Source organism: Apodemus sylvaticus, chromosome 13 (genome assembly GCF_947179515.1).
Source record: "Apodemus sylvaticus chromosome 13, mApoSyl1.1, whole genome shotgun sequence".
NCBI lineage: Eukaryota > Metazoa > Chordata > Mammalia > Rodentia > Muridae > Apodemus > Apodemus sylvaticus.
This window is the reverse complement of record NC_067484.1, coordinates 83,723,462-83,741,481: the sequence shown is the minus strand read 5'-3', so window position 1 is coordinate 83,741,481 and position 18,020 is coordinate 83,723,462. Positions and strand designations below refer to the sequence as shown.

The window sequence follows — 18,020 nt, the reverse complement described above, 5'->3', positions numbered from 1 at the left end:
TGTTGAGCATTTCATCTAAGGTCCCTCCCATTTCATCTAAGGTCCTCCCATTTCATCTAATGGTCCCTCCCATTTTGTCTAAGGTCTCTGACCTACCAGGTTTCTCATGCATTCTGGAGGTTACCCCCCCCCCCCCATCTCCTACCTCCTTAGGTTCCCTATTTCCATTCTTTCTGTGAGCCCTCAGGGCTTTAGTCCTTTTCCCTCACCCAATACCAGATCAGGTTGCCCTCTCCCTCCACACCCCCTGTCCATTTTCCCCTCCCCTCCTCACCACTTGTGATTGCTTTCTTCTCCCTCCCAAGTGAGACTGAAATGTCCTCGCTTGGGCTCTTCAGATTGTTGAACTTTTTGAGTTCTGTGGACCGTATCTTGGGTATTAAGTACTTTTATTTTTGGCTAATATACGCTTATTAGTGAATACATACCATGCATGTCCTTTTGGATCTGAGTTACCTCACTCAGGATGATATTTTCTAGTTCCATCTATTTGGCTGCAAAACTCAGGATGTCCTTGTTCTTAATAGCTGAGTAGTATTCCATTGTGTAAATGAACCACATTTATCGTATCCATTCTTCTGTCATGGGACATGTAGGTTGTTTCCAGCTTCTAGCTATCACAGATAAGGTCACTATGAACATAGTGGAGCACTTGTCCCTGTGGCATGGTGGGATATCTTTTGGGTATATTCCCAAGAGTGGTATTGCTGGGTCTTCAGGTAACACTAAGTCTCCTTAAAGCAAGCTGGGCTGAGATTTCCTCAGGCAAGGATGACATTTAAAGGAAAGTGTCCAGGATGATGGGATAACGGGATGGAGACCCTTCTAATTATATCCACAATCAAAGCATGAAATATATGAGATACGCTGCTTGCTACTGCTCCTTGTTGAATTAAGTTCTTGGTTACATATATATGTGTGTGTTTGTGTGAATATACAGTAACCAAGAACTTAATTCATAAATAGTATATATATATACTATTTATGCTATATATATATGTTACCTACAATGAGTGATTAGTATATATATGCTACCTACAATGAGTGTTTAGTGTTATAGCTTAGACAACCCCATTGCAAAGCTTGGAGGTTCCAGTTGTTTTATTTCTTTCTTCTACATATTTTGATAAGGGCAAAGGTTTTTCTTTTCCTCTCTCTCTCTCTCTCTCTCTCTCTCTCTCTCTCCCTCTATGTGTATGTAAGTGTGTGTGTGCGTGCATATTCACACACACACACACACACACACACACACACACACACTGAGGGTGCTAGTGCATGATAGGCAAGTGATTTACCACTAGATACAACTCCAATCCTTTGAAGATGTATATGCACACACTTTATTCTTTCGATTGACTGTTTAGAAACAGCATTTGAAAATGACAATTCAGAGTCTTCTGCAAGGTTGTCCTACCTCTTAGAATGAAGGGCCTATGATTTATGTCAGTGACCCCTATTAAGGAGTAAGTATACACCCCATGTGATGGAACCCATCCCCAACAATTGAGTGACCAAGAACTAGAGACTCTATCATTCAGAGTTCTAGGGTAAAACCAAATACTACTGGTCTTAAAAAGAAATAGTGATAAAAGAACTCTTAATGACACTCAGCTTGACTTATAGATCAGTGCTTTATTCAGAAAGCATCAGAGAAGCTTCCTTCTACAATAGATGGGAACAAATACAGAGGCCCACAGCCAGACATTAGGCAGAGAGAGAGTGAGAGAGAGAGAGAGAGAGAGAGAGAGAGAGAGAGAGAGAGAGAGAGAGAGAGAGAGATTGGAATACACAGCTCTAAATGGAATGTTTCTACCAAATCCCTCAGGGAACCTGTGGAAGAGGAGACAAAAAGAATGAAAAGACAGAGGGAATGGAGGACACCAGGAGAGCGGAACAAGACCCTCTAAATTAACTAAGATAAGCTCATACAAACTGACAGAGAAGGAAGCAGCAAGCATGGGGCCTTGGTGGGGGGCCTTGGTGTATCATTTCACGGGGCTCCTGAGTATATGAATGAGTACATGAATGAGTAGATGAGTATATGAATGAGTACATGAATGAATAAACTAATGAATACATGAATGAGTATATGAATGAGTATATGAATGAGTGGATCTCTGATTCTTGTGCCTTCTCTTGGGCTCTTTTTCTTATTTTTTTAGGTTGTCTTGTTCAACTTTTATGTGATGGGATTCACTTTAGGTTATGCTATTATATTTTGTTATGTATCATCATTATACCTTAGAAGCCAGTTCTTTTCTAATGAGAGACAGAAATGGAGTGGACAGTGATGGGAGGGAAGGTGGAAAGGGCCTGGGAGGAGCAGAGGGAGGGGAAACTGTAATCAGGATACACTGTATAAGAATCTATTTACAATACGGAAGAAAACGACTTGCATACTGCATGCAGTAAGAACTCGGTCTCTACTTATTAATTAAACTGGACAGTTTTCCTAGTCTGTAACATTTCTGGTGAACTCTGAGCATGGCATTCCTGACAGTGTGGTTTACATACACACCATGCTTCATCCTGGCTATGGAATGCCGTTTACATAAATGAAACCAGGCTAGAAAGAATATTTTCTTCTCATGCTCCCCAGACTCTAGAAAGCCTAGGATATTTGTCTTGTTTTGCTTTGTTTTTGTTGTTGTTGTTTTTATTGTTGGTTTGGTTTTGGTTTTGCTTTGTTTTACTTGTTTGTTTTGATTTAATTTGATTTTGGTTCCATGCTGCCTTTTTATTATTCTTTCCAAACCACAATTCCTTATGTTTTCATGAAATTAACACTTCATTTCTAGGTTTTAATGTGATTAGAGAACACAGTATGCCACCAAAAACCGAAATGTAGTGTATTAATGGACTTCTGGTCATTTCACACTTCCAGAAAAGAGTCTGGCTAAAGGACTTTTTCCCTGTGCCTATGCCCCATTCCACCACAATCCACTTTTACCTCAATATCAGTCTGGATGACCTATCCAACATTTTAATCTTAGAGTTTATAGACTTACGCAAATCATGTTAACTTCAATTCCACAAGCCATTAGCCATTCATATCCGTGGTCACCCTTCCTACTTCACTGTCATCTGGAGTGGCTCTGCCTCTGAGGTATCACACCCTCTACCTCATATGCTGGCTGCAGTCGCCGGGCCTGTCGCTTCTGTTCTGTACTCTGTTCCATCTCGTGTGGATTCACGTCTCATTATGCTTTGCCACATTTTTCCTGTGTGAGTGAACGCATCTTGAAGTCTCTGATTCAGCATCTACTCTTGTAGTTTCAACAAGGGCATCCACACCTAAACTCTTGCTCCTTGAGTTCTACACTCCTAGTTTTAATATGCTGCTGACCCCAAGCTGCTCTTCCAAGTGTGTCACATTCAATTAAATCTAGGTTCACATGTATTCTTTGATCCATATACTCTTTTTCTAGATAATCATGCCATGAAGTATCCTGTTATCAATGTCAGAATCGTCACATGCACATCTGGACGATGCTTCTGAACGTCAGCAGTGGGTTATCTATATTCCGTCTGTATGAGCAACAACAAAAATCTGGGGCCACGCCCAAGGGAAGATGCTAGAATCTCACTCAGAAGGGGAAATAATAGTAATCTGAGATGGGTGGATTGAAGGAACTGTTGGCAAAGGGGATGGGGAGGGGAACTTGGAGTGGAGTGGAGATCAGGTGTAGGGATTGCTGGGGAGAGCTGATCCAGAAAGAGAAATGAACTCATCAAGGAGAAGGTGATGTGCAAGGGGTGGAAGGTCACCTCCAGGACTCGCGATGGTGGAGTCCTGGGGATAGTGGGATAGTGGAGGCTTCAGGGAGTCTATGAGGATGACTCTAGTTGAGACTCCTGGCAATGAGATGGAGCCTGGAGTGGCCACCTCCTGTAGCCAGGCAGGACTGCAAGTGGAGGGATAAAGACAGCAATCCACCCACAAAACCTTCCTAGAAGTGTAGGGACAAAGATGGAGCAGACTGAAAGAATGACTGACCAATGCCTGCTCCAGCTCAAGACCCATCCATGGGCAAGAACCAAGTCCTGACACTAGTAATGATGCTCTGTTATGCTTGTAGACAGGAGCCTAGCATAATTGTCCTCTGTGAGACTCCACCCAGAAGTTGACCAGAACAGATACAGATATTCACAGCTAAACATTAGACAGGGCCTGGGAACTTTGGAAGAGTTGGGAAAGGATTGAGGGTAATGGAGAGGACAGGAACTCCACAGAAAGACCAACAGAATCAACTAAGCTGCACATTTGTGGGCCCTCAAGGACTGAACCACCAACTAAAGAGCACACACGGATACACAGCCTGCCCTAGTGCCACCTCTCCTCTATACTCTTGTACAAATATGTAGAAGATGTACAGGTTGGTCTTCATGTAGGTGCCTCAACAACTGGAGGGGGGGCTGACCCTCTATTGTCTGAGTATTCCTCTTATTGGGCTTCCTTGTCTGGCCTCAGTGGGAAAATGTGCCTAGTCCTAAAGTGACTTGAAGTGCCAGGGTGGGATCATGTGCAGGAGAGACCTCCCCCTTCTCAGTGGAGAAGAGCGGAGGAGATGGAGAGGGATAGGGGCTGATGGGGGGTGGAAGGAGGTGGGCTTTGATTGGGATGTAAAATGAATGAATAAATTTATGAAAAGAAATCTGGACCCTGATCATTATAAGCTTTTGGTGTTACTACAAAAGCCTTCACTGGTTCCACATCATCTAATATACTACATTCTTCTCAGACGTAGTGCATATAATCAGTAAGTGTCAATCACTTGTATGTCACAGGAAACAGAAATATTCATCTTATCACAACAGTACATAAGAGATGATCTGTGTATATCTGTGAGTGGTGTAAATACATGTTTCTTGAGCGTGTACGTGTGTGTGTGTGTGTGTGTGTGTGTGTGTGTGTAGGTCAGAGGTCAATACTTGATGGTCTCTTCGATTGTTTTCCATCTTATTCTTTGAGACAGGTTTGCTAACAGAGTCTAGGAATTAATGATGCCACTGGGCTCTCTGCCCACTGATTTCCTGGGATCTGCCCCTAACTCTCAGGTTATGGACATGTACCACCGTGTGTGGCTTTTGCAGGCCTAATGAGGCATGGATACCATCAAAACGCATTACGTACATGTATGGAAATGTCATAATGAAGCCTGACACAATGCATAATTAATACATGCTAATAAAAGCCTTAAGAAATTATGTATTTTTACTGATAGCACGCAGCGGATGAGGCACTACAGAACTGGCAATTCACTGGAGAACGAGAAGCAAGCTGTAGAAGTATAATATATAAACTGCTTTTATAAAATATTATCATTACCTAGAAAACTATGCATAGCAAATTTGAAGAGGCAGATAGCCAGAGACTGTAAGAGGTGCCTCTGAGTTCCTGTGAGAAAATAAAGCTAAAAACAGTGGCCCACTTTTCTATCCTATTCCAGTTTCACACAGAGGTTCAACATTGCATTAGCGATAATTACGACACTGGGCAGAAAGTTGCAAAGAGAAGGAGAAGCTCTTTAGAAAATCAAATATTCAGAATCGTTTAGCTATATTTAAGAACCACTACTCCATAGCCTTCTCTTGATTTGTAAGTATTAATGATCATTTCAGGGCTAGGCCTGCATAAAGCTACCATGTTTGTTGATACAACATCAGAACTTCTTATCACCTGTCCTTAAAATTAAATAGTACTTTTCCCAATTAGCCACATATTTTAGGAAAACAATACACCAAATTTATGGTATTATGTGTGGCTAACTAAAACTTAACCATATCAGAAATACCTGTAATGGAGACATTCATTGTGTGAGTCATGTTCCTCATGATAAGAATTTTTCATAATATGTTAAAATGGCTTCTGTATCAGTAAGGAGAACTATTCGTGTTAGGGGAATTTCCAGTCAATTCCTCTGCTTCATGGATTCATTATATGTCACTTTTCCATTATTGAGACCACAGACTATGTGGTTATTTTCTTTCTTAAAATAACCATCAATATTTCTGGCAATTGGATGAGGGTCACAATTCACCATTTGAGTGTTGTCATGATCCTTATATCTATTTTCACATCATCCATCTTCCTGCTGGTGCAGGTTTGAATTCATAGGATTTCATTTCTCATCATGGAGTGCTGTGAGCATAGTACCACTTATCAAACAGTTGGAAAATGAGGAAACAATGTGTAGGCAACTATAGAGCTGACTCGCATGTCATAATTTGCTTTGAAGTTAAAACTGAGGTTAAAGTAGTCTAATTGTTGCTATTTAGGTACCTGAGTGATGAATGAGGTAGGTTTTCCATTTTGTTAGAAGCCAAGCATTTTCCATGAGGAAAGGTGAAGAGATGATGACTTGGCCAATGTTTCTGTCCTCAAACCAAGAGAAGCCCTAGCTCCTCACACAGGGAGACAGGGAGCAGTGTTCAGGAGCAAAATCAACTTTGGAAGACATTGCAAGAGAGAGTCTGTGCATGGACACAACATGGAACCTGATCTCCTAGGGTAGTTTATTGTTCTTCCCTCATAACACAAATTTCAGAGAGCAGAGCATGGCTGCCAGAAATAACAAACAAACCACAATAAATAAATAAATTTATAAAAACCAAGAGAGAAGCTTTGGCGTGGGGAAAGACTGGGCTGTCAAGAACATGGGGCAGAGTGCAGTATCTGACTCTCTTATTAGTTGCTTGCACATTTAACTTTTACTTGGTTGGTCAACACTACAGAAAATATTATAGAGTTCTCCCTGCATAGACAATATCTAAAAGTGATCAATAATTGTAATCAATTCTTCTGCCCAAAGGGGAAAGTCCAGATCAATAACACCAAGTTTACCTTTCATAAAACGTTTCTCTTCTTGGATTGCCTTACATAGATATTGACGAATTCACTCAGTTTCTAAAGAGGAATGACATCATGCTTCCTGGGAGGAACTGGAGTGTGTTGTGTCACCACACTGTTTGCCATTAAAACCCTAATGTGAACCCCACATTTAAAAAAAAGTCCCTAATGAGAAGAACTGGTCATCAGTGAGCCCTGAATTTTCTCATCACACAGATGAACTCTATGCTTTGGGTCACATGTGGCAAGCTATTAGGACAGATATATCTAAGACAGTAAGGAATCAACTTCATATACTCAGGTTCTTGGTGAGCATTAATAATTGGGGTATTCCAAAGAATTCTTCAAAGTTAAAAATCAATAGAAGATTTAACTATTTCAAGAGGGCAGAAGAAGATGTTGACAACACTTTACATATGATGAAGGACGTAAGGGAGCAGGAGTGGGGGAAGGAGAAGAAGGAGAGAATGGAAATGAGCAGGAGTGTTGGACTCTCAGGTTGATATGCATTCATATGCAGTGTGAATGCAGTCTTGAAAGCACACCCATTTCTTGCTGCTATCCTCCCTGTATGTGGCCAGCAAACTTGTCAAAGGAGGTAGCATTCATCCAGGCACGCATGGCTGTGCATTTCTATTCATTTGTTCATGACCCTAGCTCTTATGGACTTGCTCCTCTGAGTTCTGAGCTTTCAAGACATGGCGGAGAGGGGGAAGCAATAGCTGCTGTCTTCCAAAAAGTATTATGATCACAGGAGCCTAGTTGACAAAAACAGGCACCAACCTGTGAGACAGTCAAAGGGTTCAAGACGAAGACCAGTACTCAGCAAAATGTGGAGCCATACCAGGCTTCTAAGAGCCTCCCACTTGGAGACTTGGGAGTGGGAAGGCAAGAATTTGCTTTTGGGTGAAAAGAAAGGCAAATCTCTGTAAGCTAGCAGCTGGTTAGTTTGGGTATGTTTTTCAAGTCTCTTCCACTGACCCTTTTGCTGGTTTTGCTTTTGTTTGTTTGTTTTTGTTTGTCTTGTTTGCTTTGTTTTGTTTTGCTATTTATTAATTATTGTCCTGGTGAAGTGCTAAGCTGCTACTCCAGGAGGGCTGTAACATGTGATTAAATCAGGGAAGTGAATCTACAGTTGCAACAACATACAGGATGAGAAATACTGCTCAGTAACCTTAGTCTTGTAGCAAGAGTTGGTTGTAGTGTCAGTGTCCCAGTCCCAATCGGTCACACAACTGATATTTGGCCTCTAGGGATCCCAGAATCTCTTCACAAGGGAGGAGCTATCGCGTATTGCCACTAGATGGCACCCACTATTTTCATTTTTTAATAAAGAAAAAAACCCAACCAACCTCTTTTCTATATAATAGCCGTATTCAAGTACAAGACTGTTACTTACCATCACTATTTATGGAACTATGATTAATTTAATAATAATTTCATCACAATATGAATCAAAACCACCATAAACACTCATATGGGGCACATTTAGGCCAGTTTTAAAATATTAATTCTGCTTTCCTTTGTGTAAGAAAAGTAATTTTAAATACATTTATCAAAACAGGATAGTAGTAGGATTAAAACAGCTGATAAAAGTATATTATGAAATAATATTACAAGTATCTTAAGTAGTTTGGCAAAAATGAATTTTAATAAATAGAATTTTTGTTTTCTGGACTGTCACATTGCTCAACTCAACAAACATGATTTAAAATGGGCTTTTAAACTTTTACTAGTTAGTTGCAATTATATACATCAAAACTATTGTAAGTTGTAAAGTGGGACAGTAATTTCTGAGCTAATGCCTGTAGTTAGTTATAATCTAAATAAAATTTAATATGTATAGCTTTATATAATTTGATTAATAAAATTCAGATGCAGGACATATGTTTTGGCATATGATTTCAAATGTCGTACACATTTTTAAAGGAACAAATATGAAGTATTCTAACTTACCCAATATGAGTCGCTTGTAACATTCAAATAATATTTATTCTGAATGAAATATCGCTATTGAAAGCATAAATTTAGATCTGGAATGGACACAGCTTACATTTTACAGCAGTAGACTTGCAAATAGAATAAGGCATAATAGTAAAGTGTGCAAACAGAGCACACTGCAAAGTGTGATGCAAAGTGTGATGTCCTGGGTGAAGAAGTGCCAACTACTTTGGAAAGAAACTGTAAAGTCACAGGTTCATTGCACAGGATGACGTTTAAAACCTAAGTACCCCTGCCACACCAACTCAAAACATTAAGTATATGCTGCTTATTTGACTACTGCTATATGTTTCTTTCATCTTCAAATGTTTTCAAGTAGGACTCACCCTGATGGTCTCCAGGGTGCTCTGCCTCATGTCTAAAATCCTCCTGAACCTCCTATCCTCATCGAAGATCCTCTCTTCACAGCACTGTTTCTCTTTCGTGAGATGATCATACACACCGTGCACGTGTTCCCTGTCAAATCGCAGCTTCATGAACTCATCTCTGTTGGGAAAGAATTTCATATATGAACACGGTAGTGATAAAAGGAAAAACACTAGCCTTTAAAGGGTGTGCACATGAGTGTGTATGTGTGTGTACGTGTGTATGCACATGTGTGTGTGCACGTATATGCATGCATGCATGGGGGTGTATGCACGTTTGTATGTGTGTGTGAGTTTGTGGGATGTACATGGATGTGAATGAAAGCTGTGGAGTCAGAGGCTCTCCTGTGGTTAGACTGGGAACTGAGCTTAGGCTGTCAGATATGCACAGTAAGCACATCAGGTGTTTGATCCATTAAGCTATCCCCAAGGACCACTTTTATTATCCCCATGTGCTGTGATACTCACACACACACACACATGCACATGACATATACATGTGTATGTATATAGATATATCAATTGATATATAATGTGATAAATCAATATTCCTCTAATAAGTATGCAAGCATAATGTTTAACAGGAGACAGAGCCAACATGCATACAGGAGGAGAACATGAGTGTGTCCCACATGAGGGCACGTGGAGCCTGCCAGCACTGCCACAGAGGAGACATGGACCATTTTCGCTGAGAGCAGCCCTCCTTTATGAGGTGAGCTCACAAGAGGGCGCTGAAAAAAGGAGCTGTGAACAGATAAGGGACATGTTTCTAAATTCTTCCCTCAAAACTTAATTATTTTAATAATTACCATAAATTATTAAACATGGCTTACACAGACTAACAGTGTGTTGAATTTACCAAAGATATTATTAATACTAGAGAGAGAAGGTTTACATCGGTGGAAAAGGCAAACCATTCCCAGTTATTAAAATAAGAATAAACTTAGAGAGAAATAAAGAATGATAACAACTTCTAATTATACAAACAAAAATGATTAAATATCATATACCGTCACATATATTTGACAACATTCTGAGGAAAATTAGGAACCATCATAAAAATAAATTCTAAAAATGGAAATCTGATTTTATGAATCTCATGTTAAATATGATTATTATTTTGATAAAACTTACTGCAACTTTTCAAGTTTATCTTCACAGTTTGTCCTTTCCAGGTTCATTATCTTTATCTCCTTACTCAGCTCCTTGCTTTTCTCGTGGAGGACAACTGTTTTGCCTTTAGCTGACTCTATTTCTTGATGAATTATTGAGCCTCTTCCCTGCAGAAAGTTCCAAAGAAGTTTTAACACTTAGATTTTCAAATCTTTGGAATTCAGAAACATGGTTACGTGGCCTCTATAGACAATAAGAGAGAAGTAATTCCTTAGCAAGGTGGGCAATGATAAAGCTTGTGTTTCTTGGCTGTCAGAAGGTTCTTCCTCAGAGGATAGAAACACATCTTTTTCTTTTTGTCTTCCCCCCCTCCCGACTTCGACAGTAGCCTGTCCTCACTCCACATATCCTAAAACATACACGCATATTCTGATGTACACACACACACACACACACACACACACTGGAAATGACCAGGTGGCTAAGTAAACACAGATGCTCTTATATGTCAAAGACCAATACAAAACAGCATTTCTCCCTCCCCTCCCCCTTCTCCCTCCCTCCCCTTTCCCCCCTTCTCCCTCCCTCCCCTCCCTCTCCTTTCTCCCTCCCTCCCCTCTTCCTCCCCTCCCGTTCCCTTTCCCCTTCCTTCCCTCCAAATCCCCTGCCCCTCCCCTCCTCTCCCCCCTTTCCTCCAAATCCCCTCCCCCCGCCCTCCCCTTTCCCCTCCTTCCCTCCAAGTCCCCTCCCCCTGTCCTCCCCTTCCCCTTCCCCCTCCTTCCCACCAAATCCCCTACCCCTCCCCTCCCCTCCCTCCCCTCTCCCCTCCCCCTTCCTTTCTCCCTCTCCCTCTCCCCTTCTCCACTCCATCCTCTCTCACAGTCTTCTCTGTTCTTTTTCCTTCCACTGTAGGTCCCTCACAGTAAGGTTAAAGGGAACTGGTAGTTTACACACAGCGGACATTTACTCCTTCCCGCAAACTGGGCTGACAAGTTGGACAATAAAGGGCAAGGAGATTTGGTGTCTGCCGAGGTTTTGTTTTTTGTTTTTTGTTTTTATATTTTTTTCTCCAAAGATGTTGTCTGTCTGTTGCGTGCTCACATGGGGGAAAGGAGTGAGTTTGTCCTCCATGAATGCTTTGTTCCAGTCCCAAGGATGGGTTCTCAGGATTTGACCTACTGGGCTAGCTAAGGGCCTCTGGGTCCTTCAACAACCCCCAGCAGCAAAGTGTGCTCTGAAGGAAGAATTGTGGGGGGACAACAGCATTCTTTTGCTCCTTGCCATCCCCCCACTCCCCCCCCCTCTTTCATCTTTCTTTTGTTTCATTGCTTCCTTGAACAGGTCCGCATGTGATTAAAGAGAGTGACAGATTCTTGCATAAGCCCAGTGCTGAAGTTTGAGTTGCTTTGGAAGGCTTTCCTGCTAGAGATTGTATGCCTTACAGAGATCAGTGGGAAAAAGAGGCTACACACATGCAAGGTGTGTGTGTGTGTGTGTGTGTGTGTGCGCGAGAGAGAGAGAGAGAGAGAGAGAGAGAGAGAGAGAGAGAGAGAGAGAGAGAGAGAGAGAGAGGGCGCACACGCACGTGTGGGGGGCGCGGGTGGTGTATGTATGTATATGTGTATGTAGAGCCCATTTAGAGAAAACAATTGAAGACCCAAGGCATCCCTCCACAATTATATATGATGAATTTTCAGTAATGTAAGAAATAATAAATCGAAAACTGAACTTTTCACCTCGGTTTTTGTGAGTTCCTTGCGGCTCTTCTTGCTCCGTTTACGTAATTTTTTCTTTGTTGCGTCTACTTTTCTTTTAACCCGTTCTTTCCGTTTGCGTATGTCATGCAGCATCTAGAAGACACTCAGATTTTACACTGTGTAGCTTTTGTGGTTCACTGCTTTAGATAAAATATATGCAGTAACTATCTGAACAATCCCAATGTCTGTTTTAACATATGAAAGGAAAGGATCACAGCCCAGTGAGTTCTAGGTTAAGACAGCTCAAATCTCAAATTCTAATTGAAATATCTAAGACATGGCAAGTCTATTTGTTTCAACTAAATAAGCAAAAAAGAATGAGCATAGACAGAAATAATATTTTATATATTTGATATTTAATATATAAATATATATTTATTATATATATACTATCTTAAATATTTTATATATATTACCCATTTAAGATATAACTGAAGCTCTAAACATAAGTTGTCAGAAACCATTATCAAAAAGAAAATGCCCCAAAGCTTATTCATTCCCAGACTTGGTGCTAAATGCCTAGTTCTTTTCATTTATTACCTATTAAAAGATAAAATAAGAGATGATTGGTGAACACCAAGAACATATAAAGCCATGACTAATAGAATATGAAGAGAAAACAAAAATCATAAAACATTGCTGGGATTCATTATTATACAATACAAATTAGACAATGACATTGAGACATTTGAGATAATTAATAAACTCCCACCATCAATGTAAGATAAAGTCATTATTAAAACCTCTTAACCCTCTCGGTTTAGTACTGGTTATGGGTTTGTCATGTATATCGGGATCCATTTCAGGAGCCTCCATTTGTTCAATCTGGTTAAGCTCATGTTTTCTGTAGTTTATAATACAAGGAAACCCCTTCTTGGATATGTCATGGAGAGACTTTGAAAGTCAAGATAAATGTTTTTAACAGTGAAAGGACAACATAAAACTATTTATCTTCATTTAAAGAACAGACTATAAAATCCAGGAACAAGTTCATAATACCTCTTCCCAAAGAACAACCTGGGAATAACAACAAGAATGGGAAAATATCTTATCTCAGGATGGGCATCTGTGTTGGGCAGTCCTATCTCATCCTGTGGATAAACGTTCATGACAGAAGAATATAGACTGCTGACTACCTGACATAGACCAATCAGAAGCCAACCCCTATGACCCCTAGCACCCACCAATGAAATTTTAGATTACCTAATCCTTCTACAAAACTCCCCCAATTTCCTTTAAGAAAGGAAATTGTGTGTCTAGGGTTGCCATTTCAAAGAACAGTTGAACCCTGAATGCTGGTTGTTTCTGCAGAATAAATGTTCTTCATCTTTGCATACTGTCTGAGTCTGGGGTCTTCCTTCAGTGATTTTTTTTTTTTTTTGGATCTTTACGGGAGTAATACCTTGTAACTTGCATTTTAAAAACAAAAACATTTTGAAAATTGTTAATAGCCAAAGGTCCAAAGTTACACCATCATTTGCAAAGGAAAAATAATGTTGCCAAGTTGTCCCAAGTCTATGTGTGTCATCTCTGCAGAGAAAGACAAGAATACATTGCCCTTACCACACCCTCCAGCTCTCTGAAAGATAAATGGCAGCATGCACACATGTTTTTGTGATTTTTCCCCTTTGGGAAGGGCCAGTAATATCAGTTACTGACAGAAACTTGCAGTTTTGAAAATATTTTATCCACATTTGCTTTATTTTTCACCCTAGCTGTCTTAACTTTTCTGTGCACCTAAAACATACCTGTAAAATGTCACAATGTCTCATGTTTTATATTCAAGTCAACATAATCTTTTAGCATCTCATTAAGAAGCAGTGGAGATTAAATCAAATGCTTTGTGCTGGGCAATCTCAGCAGGCCAGTCACTGTTCACTTGGTTTTAAAACCGTTTGGCCTAAGTATTGTGTTTGACAGATTATAGAGTTGTAGACAGTGGGCCTTGCTAGAGAGTTCTTAAATGAATTAATAATTGTGTGATCATGAAAAAGTAACTTGGAGGGTTTGTGATTTTCCTATACAAAACCATAATTTTCTATATGTACATATCTTCACATACATTACTTAGTAACCAAAATATCCCTAAAAGTAGACAATTAGATATGAATTTTTTCCTTTTTTATTGGATATTTTCTTTATTTACATTTCAAATGTTTTCCCTTTTCCAGGTCTCCCCTTCAGAAACCCCTTATCACATCCCTCCTTCCCCTGCCTCTATAAGGGTGCTCCCCCACCTACCTACACACTCCAGTCTTCCCTCCCTGGCATTCCTCTATTCCAGGACATCATCGAACACCCTCAGACCCAAGGTCCTCTCCTTCCACTGATGTTCATTCAACAAGGCCATTCTTTGCCACATATGTGGCTGGAGCCATGGGTCCCACCTCTTTGGTTGGTGGTCCAGTCCCTGAGAGCTCTGAGGGGTGGGCTTTGGCCAGGGTTGATACTGTTGATCCCTCCATGGGGATAAACCCCTTCAGCTCCCTCAGTCCCTTCTCCAAACCCTCCATCTGGGACCCCATGCTCAGATGAATAAATTTGTATGTAATGAGTATTATAAATGTTTACTTACATTAGAGTGCTGTCTGTGAATGTACCTGATTTTCACAGCTTCAGCTTCTAACTCCTTCAGTGGCTCCTCTACTTCTAACAAAGCCAAATTATACAGTGCTTTTCTTCTTATAAACTCTTGCATCTCAGCAAACTGAGCTTCTTCAATGGAAAACAGCCTTTTCTGCCAACCAAGATTGCAAACCATTCATTCATTTGTTGTTAATTATACACATGTTTATTAAGAATGATTCAGTGCTATCATTTGAAAATCAAATACTACAGTCTCCAATAAAAAAAATCCAAGAGGTGAGATTATGGAATTTTAAACAGTACATAGCTGTGAACAAATGAGAGAGGAATAAAAAATAAATGGACAAGAAAGACCAAGCATTCTCAAGTACCTGTTAGGGACAGGTAAGTGCAAGGGCCCGCTAACAACACATACTTGAAAGATGAAGGTGGCCAACGAGCAAGAAAGTTATAAGAAAATATTAGACAGAAATGACTCAGCTGACTATGAAAATATTGAGGAAATATCTATCTAAAAAAACTACACAAGAAATCCCCCTTTATAGAGTTAGATTAAGGATGCAGAGGATCTCACAGCACATTGTTGAGGTTTGGTTTTTCTGCTATGTATTATAATGCTAATGCTGATCCCCCTCCCCCCCCCCCCAGGTCTGGTTGGATCAGGGATGAGAGAATCTGCAAGCAGACCCAAGTGACTCTGTGTAAGCTGCCCCCCAGTTATCCCTGATTGGAGAATGAAGATACCTATAGCCTATAGCTGGGCAGAAGAAAGGCAGGCAAAGATTTGGTTCCTAGAAGAGTTGGGGTCTAAGGCAGGGACCATAATGAAAGAGAGAAGACAGAGGAGAAGACAAGACAGCATGGGGTATTAATCTTGAAAACATGGCCACGAGGGCTTATCAATCGGAGTTAAGAGCTGCCCACAAGGATTACTGCAATGTATAACTTGGGATTACTGATAGGGAATTAGATTTTAATACCTTAGAGGGCAGCTATCTACCCAGCACTAGTGCTGACTAAGGGTTTTTATAAATATAAAAGTTTTACGGCTTTTATCTGGAATCTGAGTAACCAAAGGCAGGGTAAAAATGGCCCATTGAGATTGAGATTAAATGTTTTCTACAACATCACGTGAATATGGTCTCTTTTGTCTTGTGAGTTTAATTTTCCTATTTTAACAATCCCAGCTTCGTGTGTGTGTGTGTGTGTGTGTGTGTGTGTGTGTGTGTGTTTATATATTTATGTATAAACATATATATATATGTTTCTGAAGGGAAGCGTTCTGGGACAGATTAGAATATCAAAGCTTGGATCCAAAGGATAAAAGAAATTGAAAAATGCAACTTGGATTGGCTAGTTACCAAACTTCCATTCAAAGACTCTATAGAAATATCATAGCACATTTTTTTTTCAGGGTTAAATAAAGAGATTCCAGTGTGAGACACTAAAAGTAAAGAAAATGTAACATCATCAGAAAGCAAACTAAGGAGCTAGACAGTTTGGAATAAGAGTCTACTGCCCTTTCACTAGACTGGCAGAAATTCCCATTAAGCCACAAAATGAGATATGTGCATAGGAGGTCAGTTTCTTTATGCATGATCAGACACTCTAGTTGTACACAGAGGCCAACTGTCATCAGCTAAGGAGAGAAAAGTGCTGGCTTGCAAACCAAGCAGTGACAAAAGATGCCTCATTACAGGCAAATTTAAAATGCTAAGTAAAATGCAAATTAAAGGAAGAAGAAAACAGAAGCCAAATTAGTATTACCTGAATCTCAATCCCTGCAGCTATGTCACCTCTTATGAGCTTCTTCAGGAACTCTTCTCTACCCTGGATGTCAAAAAGTTGTCAAATGAAGACTTTAATCTCAGAATATTTAAAAATAAAAGTTGTAACTGCAGTTACAAGATACAGCTTCTTTGTATAAGAATAAACAGCAAGTTGGTCATTATATTTGCATGTTAACTATTTTTAAAGATACTAATATTATTTGAGACAAAGCATTTAATTGATATACAGGAAACAGCAAGATTTAGTTTCATCCAGGCTATATCTTATAGTCTCAACCCGAAAAAAAAATGTCAAAGAGTAAAAACTAGATTATCTTTGGCTCCTTTTCTTGCAGAAAAATGGATTCCTTTTAGTATTACTTTCCAGCATAAATACAATGAATGTTGAAAGCAAAATAGATATAATCATGTGTGATACATGCACAGTGTTATTATAACCTTCAATTGACTAGAGAAATTACTTAATTTTTCAAGAAAAATACATTCTTTGAGAATTAGTCAAAAGGGATAGAAAACATCTTTCCTTTGTCCCCTGGATAACGATCTTAATTATTCAGTCTGGCTTTGAAATGACATAGACCAGCATCAGAAGTCATTCTGTAGGTCTATCTGCCTTGTGATTACGCTGGCATCCAATATCTGAGAGTTGAATTGGTCTACCTTCAGGCTGCTCTCAAGATTGAAAAGAGACACTCAAGTTTGCAAAGAGGAATCATAGGTTCTTAACCATTTATGATTTCCCCACTTCACTGCTGACCCCATAGCTATATCTGGTCTATAGATGCAATAAGGAGAAGCAATCACACAGGTTCATCTTCCAGCAGTTCCTTTGCCCAGACAGCAATGAGAATTAAGATTCCAAGCAGCAGAGAATTCCTATAGAGTTGGTAGGGCTAGTGCCTATGCCCACATCCTTTGAATCCAGGTTTCATGTCATTAATGCTTCATGGCAGTTTCCAGTATTTGTTGCTTGTTACCTTGTATTCATGAAAAATTATGAAGTTATTTAAAGCATGGTGGTTTTGATTGAAATATAAAAAAAAAAAAGCAACTAGCTAACAAAAAATTGCTTCAATTTCACTTCCCTTTGTTGTGAGAAACGTGTCCTAAAGGACAAAGGATTTATTTGGTTCACAATTCAAAGTTAGAGTCCACCATTGGTGGGGAGTCAAGGTGGTAAAAACTCGAGCAGCTGGTCATACTACCTTGACAGTCAAGAGTAAAGAACAATGAATTAATGTATCGCACTAGAGCACAGCTCACTTGCCTGCCTGCTCACATGGTTCAGGAAGTGAGCCATGAGTGGGCAGGTCTTCCTACCTCATTTAACTCAATCAAGTTACTCCTCCACAGACAGGCTCAGAGGCCAACCTGATGGAGACAACCAATCTCTCCTCAAGACTCTGCCCAGGCGATTCTACATCAAGTTAAATAATTTGAAATCATTATAACTCTATTTCCAACAGAGGAATCCACAGACCCGCAAGTTCCTTTCCAGAGCCTAAAAGGGATTTCCCAATATTTCTGTCTTGCTTCTTCCAACCTCTATTTATCCAGA

At 39.9% G+C, this 18,020-nt stretch overlaps 1 protein-coding gene across 1 annotated transcript in view; it reads right to left on the bottom strand.

Annotated features, from left to right (window-relative positions):
• Ccdc178 (coiled-coil domain containing 178) overlaps nucleotides 1-18,020 on the bottom strand; it is a 378,492-nt gene that overhangs the window by 232,444 nt on the left and 128,028 nt on the right. Inside the window, exons 14-18 of the mRNA XM_052155657.1 lie at nucleotides 16,440-16,502; nucleotides 14,662-14,823; nucleotides 12,066-12,179; nucleotides 10,351-10,496; nucleotides 9,178-9,337 (exon numbers count right to left, since the gene is read on the bottom strand). Of these exons, the coding sequence (XP_052011617.1) occupies nucleotides 9,178-9,337; nucleotides 10,351-10,496; nucleotides 12,066-12,179; nucleotides 14,662-14,823; nucleotides 16,440-16,502 (645 nt within the window). The remainder of the gene's footprint in view (nucleotides 1-9,177; nucleotides 9,338-10,350; nucleotides 10,497-12,065; nucleotides 12,180-14,661; nucleotides 14,824-16,439; nucleotides 16,503-18,020) is intronic.